This window comes from Gigantopelta aegis, chromosome 4, assembly GCF_016097555.1.
Source record: "Gigantopelta aegis isolate Gae_Host chromosome 4, Gae_host_genome, whole genome shotgun sequence".
In the NCBI taxonomy this organism is placed as follows: Eukaryota; Metazoa; Mollusca; class Gastropoda; order Neomphalida; family Peltospiridae; genus Gigantopelta; species Gigantopelta aegis.
In genome coordinates this window covers 105,689,226-105,706,869 of record NC_054702.1, presented here as the reverse complement: position 1 = coordinate 105,706,869, position 17,644 = coordinate 105,689,226, and the positions used below count along the sequence as shown (strand labels likewise).

General features: G+C 38.6%; 1 protein-coding gene and 1 long non-coding RNA gene across 3 annotated transcripts in view; one reads left to right on the top strand and one right to left on the bottom strand.

The window, feature by feature from the left end:
- The first annotated feature begins 493 nt into the window (after positions 1-493).
- On the top strand, positions 494-8,016 carry LOC121372453. The gene is made up of 3 exons (XR_005957931.1): positions 494-549; positions 5,557-5,727; positions 7,606-8,016. It is a non-coding gene; the product is annotated as an uncharacterized LOC121372453 (long non-coding RNA).
- LOC121372452 (kynurenine 3-monooxygenase-like) overlaps positions 4,192-17,644 on the bottom strand; it is a 20,512-nt gene continuing 7,059 nt past the window's right edge. The window contains exons 4-14 of one of the 2 annotated variants that reach the window (XM_041498759.1): positions 16,651-16,699; positions 15,872-15,959; positions 12,705-12,873; positions 11,757-11,950; positions 11,319-11,376; positions 9,915-10,004; positions 9,501-9,558; positions 8,778-8,860; positions 8,219-8,320; positions 6,338-6,397; positions 4,192-5,711 (exon numbers count right to left, since the gene is read on the bottom strand). In XM_041498759.1, coding sequence (XP_041354693.1) covers positions 5,544-5,711; positions 6,338-6,397; positions 8,219-8,320; positions 8,778-8,860; positions 9,501-9,558; positions 9,915-10,004; positions 11,319-11,376; positions 11,757-11,950; positions 12,705-12,873; positions 15,872-15,959; positions 16,651-16,699 — 1,119 coding nt within the window. In that variant the 3' untranslated portion in view covers positions 4,192-5,543. The remainder of the gene's footprint in view (positions 5,712-6,337; positions 6,398-8,218; positions 8,321-8,777; positions 8,861-9,500; positions 9,559-9,914; positions 10,005-11,318; positions 11,377-11,756; positions 11,951-12,704; positions 12,874-15,871; positions 15,960-16,650; positions 16,700-17,644) is intronic. The other variant, XM_041498760.1, reaches the window with a different exon arrangement.

The window sequence follows — 17,644 nt, the reverse complement described above, 5'->3', positions numbered from 1 at the left end:
TAGGCGCACTTCGAACACAATACACAATAGAGTTAGTATTATTTTAATTATACATATTTGTATTATTTAACTTTACTGGTACTCGTATTTCCATAAGGAATGGCTCATGTACTTTCATGTTTGTTTTTAGTAAATGTGTCATGTACATAAGGTGAGACAAAACAGACGTTAACAAATAATCTGTCTGTCTGTCTGACCCGGTGAAATGCTGTTTGGTGTATGTAGAGACTACTGTGGGTTACTCGCCCCCTACACCCAACTCCAAACCCCCGCCTACTTTCGCCCCGCCACAGAACAGACACATATTGTCCTGACACTGTTTATACTGACCTGTGACCGATGCTGACAGGGAAATAACATATCATAAATTAAGACTTTCACAACACGTTTAGTAGTGGCGTACGCTTGGGATGGCACGGAGACTGGGAGTAAGTGAGGTTTATTATCGTGATTATAATCGTTTGAGATAGAGCGAGAGCCAGAGAGCGAGAGCGAGAGCGAGAGCGAGAGAGAGAGAGAGAGAGAGAGAGAGAGAGAGTCAGAGTTAGGGTAAGAGAAAGGGGTAAGATAGAGATAGAGAGATGGAGAGGGAACGGAAAAGAGAAGGGGAGGGAAAACACAGAGGGGAGAGAGACAGGGAGGAAGGAATTAGGAGATAGAGAAAGAGAAAAACTATTTTTAGAGACAAATGTTTTTACAAAAGGCCATGGTTTTGTGGGGGTTTGTTTTAAATAAAAGGTATTTTTCCTTTTATGTATACTTGTATTCATTTTAAACAGTGGCGTAGGAAGGTGCCAAAAAGTGTGGGGGGCGGGGGGGGGGGTGCACACTTTTATATTTACACACTTTTACACTACTATAAAGTAAATATAAAGCAAAATATCTCAAACATGGGGAACACATGTCCCCTTGCCCCCCCCCAACCCCCCCCCCCCCCCCCCCCCCCCCCCCCCCCCCCCCCCCCCCCCCCCCCCCCCCCCCCCCCCCCCCCCCCCGTTTTATACGCCAGTGAATTAAGAATTGAACAGTATATTTTTGACGTTCATGCGATGATAAACACCAAAACCGTTTTACACACTACATATGAATGGCGTAGCGCGTTAGCGCGAAACCGTTCAAACATTTCATCAAGTGTGTAAAACGGTTTTGGTGTTTATCATCGCATGAACGTCAAAAATATAACGTTCAATTCTTGTAATTCCAAATGCATTAATATTGCCATTATACAAAAGTATATTAAAAAACCGAATCGAACTCTATTCCACAATGATTTACAACTGTATCAATACACAAACAAGGGAATTCTCTTAGAAAGTTACATTCGTTTTTGTCCCGTCAAATCTCCGATTCAGTATAATGATTTTCTGAATCAAAGGTGGATAAAAAGTTATAAAATTTAAAATAACTGACAGGTCGCGTAAATGTGCACGAAGGCGTACGTATGTGTTTTCACGCGTATAAGTTGTCGATTTGGAGTTTTTATCAAATGTGTCAGAGTTGCGCTCGTGTCTCTCTTTTGATTTGCTGAGCATTCTCTGCTATAACTTCTGGACTGCACTGGTCTAGTGGTTAACGTGCACATTCAGAGCAAGCTGTTGTAGCGCACGTCTATCTTGGGCATATCTGTCCAAGACAGGAAATATAACTTCTAATAGAAGCTTCGTTTTTGTGGCCTGTCATATATATATATATATACTACTCAAAAGAATTTAAGGGTCAAACATTTATAACCAAATAAGTTTCAGAGTGTATTAGATTGATGATGTAAACTACACAAAAAAATTAATTTATTGTTCCATATTTACAAAAAAAAAACAAATAAACGTCACTGTATACAAGAAAGTCACATGACATGCTGTCAAAGTTGAAGGTTGTCAAACATGGATTTTACACATTAGAACATTCGTTTAATAGTGTGTGAATCCACCCCTGGCGCGAATACACTCGACACGTCGTTGCCTAGTGCTGTTGGATCAGACGTCTGAAGAACTCTTGGAGAATGGCCTGCCACTCTGCCATAAGAAGTTGACCCAGATCATGAAGGTTGGCCGGAGGGGCATGGTTATCCCGAACTCTCCTGCCTAATTCGTCCCAGGCGTGCTCTATTGGGGCCAAGGCGAATATGCTGGCCAATCCATCCTGGCGATACCTTGTTGTCTGAGAAAGTCCATTGTCATCCTGCAGAACTGCCTCGCCGCCAATCTGCTGAAGGCCAGGGAGAACCAACGGCCGGATAATCTCATTCAGATAGCGGATTCCATTCAGATTGCCATCCACCACATAGAGGGGGGTCCTGTGGTGGATAGAGATGCCGCCCCACACCATGACGCTGCCACCACCGAACCGGTGACGTTGTCTAACGTTAACGTCAGCGAAGCGCTCCCCAGGACGTCTGTAGACACGAACCCGACCGTCGTTGAACTGGAGACTAAACCTGGACTCATCAGTGAACATCACTCGACCCCACTGAACACGTTGCCACCGCAGATGAAGCTTGCACCAGTGATGTCTGGCCGTTCTGTGACGTGGTAGGAGTGGTGGTCGAACAGCCTGGCGACGGCAGCGTAGATTATTGGTTCTCAGACGATTGCGTATGGTTTGATCCGACACTCGAGTTCCAGTCGCAGTCCGCAGATTGTCACGTAATCGGCGTGCAGTGGTTGTGCGTTGACGTAGAGCCATATTGGTGATGTAGCGGTCCTCTCTATTTGTAGTGCTTCGGGGTCTTCCCGAACGTGGACGATTTCGAACAGAATTCGTTGCTTGGTACCGTTGCCACAGTCGGCCAACGACACACTGACTGACACCAAGTCTCAGAGCAACATTTCTTTGCGTATTGCCATCCTGAAGCCAAGCAATAGCCCTTCCTCGATCTTCGATAGTCAGTTGAAGTCGTACTATTGTCGAATTTGGAGTGTGCACCGTACACGAACGCAAGCTCCAATTATACGGAAGTTCAGCATTGGGAACATGGAATACACGTGCAAAGCGTGCAAATGAAGCGATTTGTGAAAACGCAAGTTATGGGCACTTAGCAGACCTTTCGCTTTCGCCCTAATTTACGTGCAAATGTAAGCATGTTTTCGCCATTAGAACTAGTCGACAGTGTCAATGACAGTGGATTTTAATTCATTTATGGGTTGCTTAGACCCACTTTCGTCAAAATGGAACAATACCATGCGTGACATTATGGTCTAGCTAATATAACTGACATTCAGAAAATAATGTCGAAAATATCGTCTGACCCTTAAATTCTTTTGAGTATATATATACATTAGGTGTCTCAGTTCAAAACCGGAGTCGTTTGTTGCGATGGCTCGCAGACTGTGTCACTGTCACCGGCCTCGGTGGCATCGTGGTTAGGCCATCGGTCTACAGGCTGGTAGGTACTGGGTTCGGATCCCAGTCGAGACATGGGATTTTTAATCCAGATACCGACTCCAAACCCTGAGTGAGTGCTCCGCAAGGCGCAATGGGTAGGTTTAAACCACTTGCACCGACCAGTGATCCATAACTGGTTCAACAGAGGCCATGGTTTGTGCTATCCTGCCTGTGGGAAGTGCAAATAAAAGATCTCTTGCTGCCCGTCGTAAAAAGTAACCTATGTAGCGACAGCGGGTTTCCTCTAAAAAAAACAGTGTCAGAATGACCATATATTTGACGTCCAATAGCCGATGATAAGATAAAAAATCAATGTGCTCTAGTGGCGTCGTTAAATAAAACAAACTTTACTTTTTGTCACTGTCACTCACAGTGCAGATGATATTGGGATAAAAAAAGAAACAATTGCATCCTCGTGGATTCCGTTGTTGACGTAATTGATAAAAAGTAGTTCCGGTAATAACATTCTATTTTTATTTGTTTACCGAAAAAGTGCAGTGTTCATGGAAGAATGAACGTTGGTTTTTTTTAGATCACGTGATAGCATTTTAACCAATCCACACAAAACAGTAATTATAAATGGAATTATTAAAATCCTATGTATCGTACTTGATGTTGAGACACAATGTACTGTCTATGTGCTGTGTTGTCCAATCTATGGGTGGGCCCATTGAGCTATTTCTCGTTTCAACCATCGCACCACGACTGGTATATCAAAGGCTGTGGTATGTGTTATCCTGTCTCTGGGATGGTGTATACATGATCCCTTTCTACTAAGGGAAACATTTAGCGGGTTTCCTCTCGATGACTGTCAAAATGACCATATATTGTTTGATATCCAATAGCCGATGATTTATAAATCAATGGTCTCTAGTGGTGTCGTTAAACAAAAACAAACTTTAAACCCAATCTGTGGACAAAATGTAGAGAAACAAAGTCTATGAGACTTGAAGCATCACGTGCTACTAGCAGATAAAATATCCAGACGAAAAACAACGGCGTTAGAGTCCCACTATAATATAGAAAAATACAGAACGCTTGGTACATGCACAAAAAGAACTGTTAAAAAGATCGAAATACACTACCTTGTTATCATAAACAATAATATATTTTAAAGAGAAATATGTTTAACTGTTGACATGTATATGTTTTAACATGCATACCTGTATTCACATAGGTCACATCATTTTCATTAATACAAAACATTTTGTTTAAATGAAAGAACTACTATCACTTTTACACTTAAAAGTTGGAATACATGTAGCAGTCTCGTCAATAAAAAAAACCTTATCGATCATCAGAATCGCCAATACATTACAAGAGACATTGCTTTAAAAGAGGCACATCTTTCCTTCAAACATCTGTGCTCGTCTTTCTAATGCCTCAGTCGCAAATGCATCGGTCGCCGTGCGGTGTGTGTGTGTGGGGGGGGGGGGGGGGGGGGGGGGACATCGGAAAAGAATCGCAGGGTTTTGCTAAAAATCTTTGCCATGGTTACATTTGATACGGTGTATTTACGGGGACCCTACAGGCTAACACATTTTGTCGGGCCATCAAATCTTAAGGACATCGTGAGGGAATCGTAAGTTGACCTTACGGCCCCGTACGTTGTCCCGACATCGTAGGGACATCGTGTGGCCTCCCTGCGATGTTTCCAGATAGCGCAAGATCACCTCAAGGCAGCAAGGTGCCCCTACGATATGTCTGCGGTGGGTTTTTGATTTTAAAAATCATACGTTTTTAAAAAAATTATAATTTTGCATTAAAGGTTTCCGATGATCCTACGATGCCCAAAAATCGGCCAACAACTCAACGATGTCCGTATGATGTTACCGATGCCCGTAGAATATTCGTAGGATATCGTCAAAAACACACATCGTACGGGCATCTTACCCACTTACGATGCATTTGTGACTGAGGCATTAACAAGCCACATTTCACCAATTAAAATACAAATACGCTTTTCATTTTATCCAGGTTTTCACCAACTGGCTATAAAATAAGAATCCACTGTTTATTTTATCTAGGCTTTCACAACAGGTTATAAAACAAAAATCCAATGTTCATTTTATCCAGATTTTCACCAACTGGCTATAAAATAAGAATTCACTATTCATTTTATCCCAGTTTTCACAACAGGCTATACATTTAAAATCCATTGTTCACTTTATCCAGGTTTTCAGCGACTCCGAGATGCCAGAAAGCTGCCCCGATAGCCAGTACGGGACGCCGAACAGAGACGTCTTGTGTATCTGGACGTTGTCTCTCAACATGTAGCAGCCTAGGAAAGCGCCGACAGTAGCAAACCCATAGCCAACTCGTCTGAGTACCTACAACAAGCAAATCGTTAGTTAGTTTAATGACACCACTAGAGAGCAGTAATTAAATAATAATCGGTTCTTGGATGTCAAACATTCGGTAATTTTGACTCACAGCCTTCAGGGGAAACCCAATACATTTGTTTCGTTAGCAGCAAGGGGTCTTTTATATGCAGTTTGTTACAAACAGGACAATACATACCACAGTATTTGATATACCAATCGTGAGGTACTAGTTGAAACGGGGGGAAAACAATGAGAGAATGAGTCCACCAAGGATGTTCGATCCTGCGATCAAAGCACGTCAGGCAAGCGTTCTACCGACTAACTTAGAAGATCATACCCTCTACAAGCAGCATGAATAGTAAAATAGAGGATAATATATATCAGTACAGTATAACTTCGCCCCCATTACGAACGTTTTTTGCCAATAAAATCGCGCTTTATAGTGGCAAGCGCACAATGAGTACTGAAATATAATAAGGGCTTTACTAGAAGGTATAACATTTGTCAATAATTTATTCCAATTCACAAATTAAATAAAATACTTTGGTTTTATTTATTTAAATTTCTGAAAACCTATTCTTAAGCCTATATAAATATTATGAATGTGTTCGTAAAACTATTTGAAATATTACCTGATCCTGCCACTCTCGCTGTAAAATACACTGGTGATAGCGAATTCTCGTGAACGAAACCTGTTAATTAAAACATACATGAATACTGTAGTCTGTAAATCAAAAAATATTAGCGATCGTAAAATGTTGCGAATCCAAATACTAGTATATTAGAGTTATATTTACATCGTGCAACTACGATTCAACTCCTTCACAAATAATATTCAGATTTGTTACAAAAATTACGAGCGCTATGTTTGCAGTCCACCGCTACACTGCGCTTTCTTCTTAACACGTGTTTATGTATACTAGATGTTAAATTCATATAATATTTCGTGGGTAAATGATTTAATTAAATGTGTAAGTGGTGGACATTAAATATTGTTTTTAATTTGCAAACAGCGTCTGGCAGCACCTTTCTACACGCTTCTGGGCCCCGTTCCACGAAGCGAGCTTAGACCTACGATCGCCGTAACTGCACAGCTAACATATGCACTTAAGGTGATCTTAGCGCTAAGATCGCTTTGTGGAACGGAGCCCAGGATGATAAAGTTTGTTTTGTTTAACGACACCACTAGAACGCATTGATTTATTAATGATCGGCTATTGGATGTCAAACATTTGGTAATTCTGACATATAGTCTTAGAGAGAAAACCCGCTACATTTTACCATTTGTAGCAAAGGATATTTTATATGCACCATCCCACAGACAGGATAACACAAACCACGACCTTTGATATACAAGTTGTGGTGCACTGACTGGAACGATAAATAGCCCAATGGGCCCACCGAAGAGGATCGATCCAAGATCGACCGCGCATCAGATGTGCGCTTTACCACTGGGCTACGTCGTTGAAAACAATATTGCCCGAGAGTAGTTTATTTGCAGAGAATATTTTTGCTGGATTATTAAAGAAGTTTCAGGACAGTGCATCACCGTACCACGATTTTAATATTTTGTTATTTATTTTTTATGTTTCATCTTCTAAGCTATGTTGTTCTAAATGACATATTTCAGAAGACCCCTGCGCGTGCTGTAACCTCACCGTGGTGCAGGGGTGTAACATTCTCTTCGAGAATGGCCAACACCCCACACAACTGAAGTTTTGAGTAAAAGTCAGCATCTATCCGTGATATTTGTATTTTTGCACAGTCCTTTACACTGTTTTTGTTTAGATCTTGAATTTGTATATTGATGTTTGCGTTACCATAGTTTGACACCCAATAGTCAATGTATTTTTCGTGCTGGGGTGTCGTTAAACATTCATTCATTCATTCATTATTTCAGAAGATGACTGGTCATTCATGATTTAACGCTGCAAAAACGAACTTGTTATAATTTTAATACGATAATTTTGTCATGTACCAGTTACCATTGTGTAGAGAGGGATCTACGTGTTGGGGAACAGGTGACACTTACCATTGTGTAGAGAGGGATCCACGTGTTGGGAAACAGGTGACACTTACCATTGTGTAGAGAGGGATCCACGTGTTGGGGAACAGGTGACACTTACCATTGTGTAGAGAGGGATCCACGTGTTGGGGAACAGGTGACACTTACCATTGTGTAGAGAGGGATCTACGTGTTGGGGAACAGGTGACACTTACCATTGTGTAGAGAGGGATCCACGTGTTGGGGAACAGGTGACACTTACCATTGTGTAGAGAGGGATCCACGTGTTGGGAAACAGGTGACACTTACCATTGTGTAGAGGGAGGGATCTACGTGTTCCACGTGTTGGGGAACAGGTGACACTTACCATTGTGTAGAGAGGGATCCACGTGTTGGGGAACATGTGACACTTACCATTGTGTAGAGAGGGATCCACGTGTTGGGAAACAGGTGACACTTACCATTGTGTAGAGAGGGATCCACGTGTTGGGGAACAGGTGACACTTACCATTGTGTAGAGAGGGATCCACGTGTTGGGGAACAGGTAGTACAAAACGTTATCGAGTACCTTCCTCGGAACAAACAGCGGAGAGTTCACCGCTTCACGCAGCTGAATGATAACAATAAATACATACAATTTGACGTGTAAGATATGTAATAGGTTTGAATACACACATTGTGTTGATTTGTAAACGACATAAATAATAATAATATGTCATCAGCATTTGTTATCGTATACAGCCTTAGAACTGAAAATATTTCATGTGACCCATTTCATTTTGCGTAACTCGTTACAACCATGTAAACCATGTCCTAAACTGTGCGAATGAAAAGTGGCTTACGCAAAACTAGATTTTTACAAACAATGCGCGAACAAAATGATCGTTCAAGCAATCTGGAATATTATTTTATAACAAATAAATAAATAAATAAATAAATAAATGATGAGGTGTGTGAATGAATGCATAAGTGAATGAATAAGGAAGGAACATGTATTTGTGGATTTATTATGTTTGAAATAGAAAACATGATCCTATGCAATTATTGCAATTGAATTGTTAACTCACCTCTATGTAGTTGTACATGGCAAGGTCACAGATTGCCTTGGCATCAATGTTCCTCATTTCAGTGAAGGCTGGAAGTGCTTTTGCTACAAACACAAACCATACTAGTATACAAATTAGGACGTATTAAATCCCACATCTACTAGACAGAATTAAGGTTTAGTTTAGTGGTAGAGCACATGAGTGAAGTGCGAACAGTTATATGATTGACCCTGCAGTGGACCCATTTTGGTATAAATTTCCTGTTCCATTCAGAGTTATACGACTGGTATATAAAAAGGCATGGTAAGTGCTGTCATGTGGGAGAACGAGAATTCAATGCAGACAAATAATGGTATATATATATATATATATATATATATATATATATATATATATATATATATATTATCATAAAATATGTTATTACATGATACCATAGAGATGCACTTTTATTCAACACGGCTGTCTTCCTTAAAGTTAAATCATTGCAATATTAGGCAAATATATAATATCGGCAGCACAGTTAATAACCGATCTATACAATAGATGAGTTAGCTACGGCCGATATATTTCTTAAATACGTTTAACGGCTGACACCGATGCTTAGAGTTGGATGGTTTGCGTCATAAAGATGTGTACACTGTTTTTAAAATTATGTATTCGCCGCTGTGTTCATCTGAATAACGTAATATTGATATAGTTTTAGGTTTAGACATTAACATCAATTAATGATACTGAACTTACAAAAGTCATTGTCATACTGGTCAAGCATTTCCTCAAAAACAATGCAGTCCTCGAGTCCCTAAAATATCGAAGGAAAAGTAATACATCCCTTCATTTGTTACGAAACAATAATCATTATCATTACAGGTGATATTTGAAAACAAAAAATTAATCTTGTAAAAATATTTTAGTATGTAAAATTATTTTGTTACAGTAACTGATTAGATTCTGTTATGAACAGAGTATGTAGCAAGAGCAGCGTTTATGATTAAGACAGGTGTGTTGGAGCATGCTATATTAGATTGTTTCTGGTCAGAATATGAGACAATAATATTGTTTGGTTTCATATCAATTAGCTCGTATGTGAATAAATGAAAATATTATATCGACGTTTCACACAAACATGCCCACTCTGTTTTTTAAGAATAAACTTACTGCATTCATCCCTTGTCCGTAAAAAGGAACCATCGCATGTGTTGCATCCCCCATAATCAGACCACGATCTCCGACATGGTACGGGTGGCACTAAAATGTTAAAAGTTTGTTTTGTTTAACGACGCTACTGGAGAACATTGATTAATTTATCATCGGCTATTGGAAAGAAAGAAAGAAAGAAAGAAAGAAGTGTTTTATTTAATGACGCACTCAACACATTTTATTTACGGTTATATGGCGTCAGACATATGGTTAAGGACCACACAGATTTTTTTAGAGGAAATCCGCTGTCGTCACATAGGCTACTCTTTTTTACGACAGGCAGCAAGGGATCTTTTATTTGCGCTTCCCACAGGCAGGATAGCACAAACCATGGCCTTTGATGAACCAGTTATGGATCACTGGTCGGTGCAAGTGGTTTACACCTACACATTGAGCCTTGCGGAGCACTCACTCAGGGTTTGGAGTCGGTATCTGGATTAAAAATTCCATGCCTCGACTGGGATCCAAACCCAGTACCTACCAGCCTGTAGACCGATGGCCTGCCACGACGCCACCGAGGCCGGTCATCGGCTATTGGATGTTAAACATTTGATAATTCCGACTCGTAGTCATCAGAGGAAACCAGCTACATTTTTTCTAATGCAGCAAGGGATCTTTTATATGCACTTTCCCACAGTCAGGAAAGTACATACCACGGCCTTTGTCCGTTGTGACGCACTGGTTGGAACCAGAAAATAAAAATCAGCTGTATGGATCCACCGAGGTGTTCCTAAATCCCGCCCTCTAATATGAGGTTGCTTTCTTTGTAAGATGTTTCTGACTAAAGTAGTGTCGGAAATAGAATCAAACTGATTTTCGTCGATTATTTCCTTCATATTAAACTGACATGTAAATATTATGTAAATATCTATTTAATGATACTCTAGCTAATTTAGCATTTACTTGTTTGAGCTCTCATTGATGTACAAGGTGGTGTTTACTCTTGAAATTAAAAGAAAGATGTCAGTAAACAGGCGATTTGTGTACTTTATTCTATTTCCGACACTACTTTAATAAAATATTTTAACGACTAAAATTACGTACTTGTTTAGAATATCAATTTCTGAATATGAAGGTGTTTCTGGTTTTATAGAATGCATGGGGGTCTACTTCTTTAAACCAGAAAATGTGTGATTACTCGTCTAATACTAACACTCATGTTGCATTGAGGTAGCCAATATTTTATATTGGAAGGGATGGGGCACTGTCTATGAGTCGTGTTATGAGACGATAGGCAAATAGGGGGAGGGGGGGGGGGTTGCAGGTGTGATGGTGATGGCCGCCATAGCTCCCTGCCCCGGCTAGCTTCAAGTTGGTTTTCTACTAGTTTGCGACCGGCTCGGTAAAACTAAGCATTCATACTTTGACTGACACAACTGGCCGTGCAGAACCACTCATATAGGTCTTCTTTAGGTTTTCTCTGAAAATAACAAAATATCAAAAGAACATTAATTATTATCAGTGATCAAAATAATATTGAAATCATTGTTTAGGTTAATAATATTAATATGACTTTACAAATACAATTGGAATTCTGTTTATGTTTTGAAAATAAAGTATAAAAACATTCCATATAAGAAATACTATAACTATACTATATATGGTGTATATTGCATGTTTGCTGTACACAAATGCAGTATTATGAATATAAATGTGTGAGTATTGTCAGATATAACATATATACTATGATAAACCAGATAGTGTATTAAGAGTCTGGATTCGGGTGATTATCTGCAACTAAAGTCCCGTCTTGAATCAAAAATGTGAAATGCTATAAGCGTAGATAAGGTCATATCTTACTCTCCAAGAAATTGGATTGAATCCGGAAAGTGTGTTTTGAAGAAATCCACGACTTTCTCCTCCGAGTCGATCTGCTTGAAGATCTCAAAAGGCATGATCAGTGTGGTGGTGTACGTCTTGTCTTGGTTGGGAAGAGCAATCATCATGAACTGGTTCCGCGGCCACAGGTGCAGATAGTTTATAGCCATCGCATACTAAAACACAGTGGTGGAATATACGTTCAAACAAGCAATGCTACACATTAATAATTAAAAGTACATAATTATTTTCCAGCTTTTGGTTATTATCGGGTGATTTTAAAAAATATTTTCCACCTTTTGGAGCTGAATAGGGTGTAAAGTGTGCAACGCAGAAGAGTGCAATTCTGTACGTAATCGGTCTATTATGTTAATATAGTTAAGTGTTGTTTTGTTTAACGACACTACTATAGCACATTGATTTATTTTGTTAATAAATTCATGATAAAGGGTTTCATTTTGTTACGTTGTGCTCTCTTAAAATGGTGTATGGAACAAAACGTAATGTAAAAAAGCTATACACCATTGAGAAGCTACTAATACTTTAAATGGTAGTTAACTGTCCCATTATCTTCATCTAAAACACACAAGTTGTTTTTCTCCAGGATAAAATGCAGTTCTTTGTTTGTTTAGGCCTTTCTCTTTTTGCAACTGAATTTTCGCAGTTCGCGATCGTATTCGCGTTTGCGTTAGCTTTGTGAAAAAGAACAATGGGTATATTACTAATGGAAATTTTATAATGACATCATGGTTTCAAAATAATTTTATTGTTTTATAAAAATGTGTTTGTTTTTTGTACTCAATGAAACTCTGCCGTTTTTTCTTTTTGTTTATCTACTGGAAGAGAAAGTCTTTAAAAACCAAGTTGAATGGACAGTTTTTAACACAGCTCTGTACGATACAATACACAATGAGACAATGATTCGCCCACCTTGTCGTCAGGTGTCTTCGGGATGCGTAACTCGAGATAGCCGTGTGGAATGTAGGTTTGTTCGTAATACATGAGTGTACACTTCATCAACTGCTGTCTCACGGCCGAGTACGCCCCGTCACAGCCGATTATCACATCCGCGTGTCGCGTTAACCTCTCTCCCTCCGGTCTGAAACGTGCAATACAAAACATACCACAATTCAACATCATCAAAATCTGAAAATTCATTTAAATCAAATATTTGAAATTGTTTATCACAAAATATCTGTAATTCAAGTTATTAAAAATCCTAAATTTTATTGTGATCTTACATTTGAAAATATTAACATAAAAGATTTGAAATTCAATTTATAATCAAAATCTGAAAATTCGTTTTAATCTTACATCTGAAAATGTTAGCATAAAATATTTCAAATTTAATTTATAATGAAATTCAACATAATCAAAATCCGAAAATTCAATTTAATCGCACATTTGAAAATGTCTTACTAAACGTCTGGGGCCAGTTGTTCAAGTTAGTTAGCTTGATCAGTGATTAACAGGAATTTTACAAATAAACGACTGATACAATACAAACAAAAATAACAGTCATAGGTAGGTATCCTTTTATAATCAAATCTATTGTTTATTTCGTATTTATGCAAAACTAATTAAACGGAAAATATTATACTAACCGAGGATTAATTTAACTATGTTTTTAACAACTGGGCTCTGAAATTCAACAGAATCAAGCGTGGAATCGAAACCATTTCCGTATTTTTGCTTGTGTCTGTTTTCAGAAAGGAACCACGTGTGTGTGATCAATGCACGTATGTACACAGAGAATATTACATGGGTGACCATTGAATACTATTTATCTCACAACGAGTTATTTTAAAACGTATCTAACGAGCGAAAGCGAGTTTGGTACGTTTTTAAATAACAAATTGTAAAAAAAAAATGGTATGTAACGGACACGAATGTTGTATTCTGTTTCTTACACATCCTGAAAAAAAAATGTTTGAAAATAAATTTAAATGCGTTTTCCAACGAAAACCTGTTTACGGCCCTTGCGCTTATAGTTAACTTGTGTGTCACAGACAAGTCAATTTCAGGTTAACTTGTACCTCACTGACTGGTCGATTCGACCGTTCGTTTTTTCATTGGATGGTATGGCATTGGTGACCTGGCCATCACCTAGGAGCAGCAAGTCGTAGGTTTTTAAAATGTTAATACACGTATATTTGTTAACAAGTATGTGTCATCAAAAATAACGAATGATGTTCTCACTAATGGGTGTGTAAGAAATCCCTTTACATCGCCCCTCCGTGTGCTGTAACCTCACCGTGGTGCAGGGGTGTAACATTCTCTTTGAGAACCCCTGCGTGTGCTGTAACCTCACCGTGGTGCAGGGGTGTAACATTCTCTTTGAGACCCCTGCGTGTGCTGTAACCTCACCGTGGTGCAGGGGTGTAACATTCTCTTTGAGACCCCTGCGTGTGCTGTAACCTCACCGTGGTGCAGGGGTGTAACATTCTCTTTGAGAACCCCTGCGTGTGCTGTAACCTCACCGTGGTGCAGGGGTGTAACATTCTCTTTGAGACCCCTGCGTGTGCTGTAACCTCACCGTGGTGCAGGGGTGTAACATTCTCTTTGAGACCCCTGCGTGTGCTGTAACCTCACCGTGGTGCAGGGGTGTAACATTCTCTTTGAGAACCCCTGCGTGTGCTGTAACCTCACCGTGGTGCAGGGGTGTAACATTCTCTTTGAGAACCGCTGCGTGTGCTGTAACCTCACCGTGGTGCAGGGGTGTAACATTCTCTTTGAAAACCCCTGCGTGTGCTGTAACCTCACCGTGCTGCAGGGGTGTAACATTCTCTTTGAGAATGGCCAATACAGCACAAAATTGAAGTTTTGAGTAAAATTCAGTATCCGTAAAATTCTGTGATATTTGTGTTTTTGTACAGTTCTTTACACTGTTTTTGTTTAAGTCTTGAATTTTTATATTGATGTTGATCATCACTTTATTTATTTGCATTACCATAGTTTGACACCCAATAGCCGATGTATATTTCGTGCTGGGGTGTCGTTAAACATTCATTCATTCATTGTTTGCACAGTTCTTTACACACTGTTTTAATTTTACCTCTTGACTTTTTATATTGATGTTGATCATCACTTTATTGTTCGTCTTTACCATGGTTTGACACCCAATAGCCGATGTATTTTTCTTGCTGGGGTGTCGTTTATTCATTCATTCATTCATTCCCTTTACATCGTTAATCTCCTAATGTGTACCCATGACTAAACAGTAACTACTGTTTTCACGGTGGGGATAGAAGAAGTTGGGCAGTACGGTGGAAATGTAAAGCCTTCTGTTAAGGTAACAGCAGAAAGTTACACATTGATTCACCTTAAGACATTGATTCAGTTATTGAGGCAACATAATCAAGAATCAAGATAAACCCGTGTTAATACTGGTGCTTAATCAGGCCCGTAGCCAGGATTTTGAGAGGGGGGTCAATTAGGCTTATGCTTGGAGGGGGAGGTTCGGGGCATATTGGGAAAAAAGTCACCGATGAGGGGGATCGACCAACACCCCCCCCCCCCCCCCCCCCGACCCTCCCCCATTGGCTACGGGCCTGTTAATAAACATAAATTCACATCAAATGCGATAATTCAGCAAAGTAATTTACGACTAATATTCAAAGTAGAGGATTACTTAAGAGATATGTTTAGGCAGATGTTTGTCTTAGTGAAAAATGTCCCCACGCCAATATACTTTGAAAGCTTTAAAAGGACATTCCTGAGTTTTCTGCAATGTTGAAGATGTTATCGACTAACACAGACTTTTTAACGATTGTAATTACATATCAAATATATTTTATTGCATAAAATATTAGTCGCTGTATATTAATCATGTTTATGGTCGTTCTAATATTTGTGCTGGGTCAAATTTCGTTTTATTTCCGAAAATATATTTGTAGACGAAATCCAGTTTGGGCTTCTGACAAATATTAAGACGACTAGAAACACATTAAATATACAGACACTGATATTCTAAACAAGAAAATATATTTAATATGTAAGTTTAATCGTAGAAATATTTTATGAGTCGGAAACATTTTACAATGCAGCAAACTCAGGAATGTCCCTTGATATTATCAAGACAAAAGCATTTGACCTACTTTTCAAACACCATTTCACCAGTCTGGAAGTCACAGCTGACTAGTTTGTGCTGGAAATGCAATGCTATGTTGGGGTATTTCTCTGTGGCTGACAAAAAAAAGATAGCATACTAATATAATAATAATATAATAAGCGTTTTCACCTAACCTGTTAATAAAACGCATGTCAAGACACAAGAATCGAGATACGGTGCTGAACAGAGAAATAACTGCAGGGTTTGTCAGAATGGCTCAGTGTGTGTGGGGGAGGAGGGGTAACGATAGACATTGAAAACGAAGAGTTTCCATCCCAAATCCACCCCCAAAATTAATAATATACTAGTAACCAGAATTAAGATGATTAAACATATAGTAGTAGAACCCGTTATAATAAAAAATGTTTATTTCAAACATGTTTACATTATACACCACAGCTGGTCAAAGGCCGTGGTATGTGCTTTTCTGTCTGTGGGAAAGTGCATATAAAAGATCCCTTTCTGCATTAGGAAAAATGTTGTGGGTTTCCTCTGATGACTTCGTGTTAGAATTATCAAATGTTTGACATCCAATAGCCGATGATTAATTAATCAATGTACTCCAGTGGCGTCATTAAACAAAACAAACTCTACATAATAGAAATGTTATATTATGTTTACTGTGTGGTGTACACACTATATCGTCTTTTAAAAGCTATAAGATAGTTGTAGGTCTGTTGGAAAACAAATTTAACTGTGGGATGTAAATATGTTTGCATATACCAAACTAAACTCCCATTTCGGTGATAAAGTTGACAAGTTTACCTGTCAGTAGTAACTCGTTCAGTTTTCGTCTGTCTACGGACATAATGTACTGCACAAAAAAAAGAGAAGAAATAACATTATGTGAACTTGCTTTTAGAAAAAAAAGACATAAACATAATATGCCACACGAGGTCGCACATAATAAAATATATGCGCGTACTGTAACCTCATCGTGGTGCAGGGGTGTAACATTCTCTTTGAGAATGGCCAATACAGCACACATTGAAATTTAGAGTAAAAGTCAGTATCTGTCTGTGATATTTGTATTTTTGTACAGTTCTTTACACTGTTTTTATTTAAATCTTGAATTGATGTTGATCATCACTTTATTTGTTTGCATTACCATAGTTTGACACCCAATAGCCGATGTATTTTTCGTGCTGGGGTGTCGTTAAACATTCATTCATTCATTCATTTCAGTATTTATAACCATAAAAAGTCTCATCAGACTGAGTACTCGCACTTTTCCTGTATACATGTTGATAATTTATTTTTAACACAACATATGATCGAACATACAAGACTTGGATTGTCTTAGTTGCTGTGCAATACTTTTTTAATCGTCTTTTTTCTTCATTTCGTTTTTTGTGTGTGCAAATAATGTATCAAAATTACAATTTCAAATTGAAGCTGATTAAATTTGGTTTTTAGTTAATGTTCATGCAATTATTATAACAAACAATTTAATCATGCATTTATGTAATGATGATACAATATGTTTTGAAAATAACTAATATTGTCTCAATTATGTAATAATAATAATTTTTAAAAATAACTGGAATATCAGGTTACTGAGGTTGGATATTGTGGTTATTTGGCAAAGTTTAGATAACGGTGTAACAGGCGAGCCTGTTACGCCGTTATCGAACCGAGCCAAATAACTATGATATTAAAACGTCATGCAACCCCATTCAAGTTATATTTTGTAATATGTTTCAGTCAAAAGAGGTATAAAAGTATTAGTATTATCGCGTTGGAAGTACTACTGGAAGTC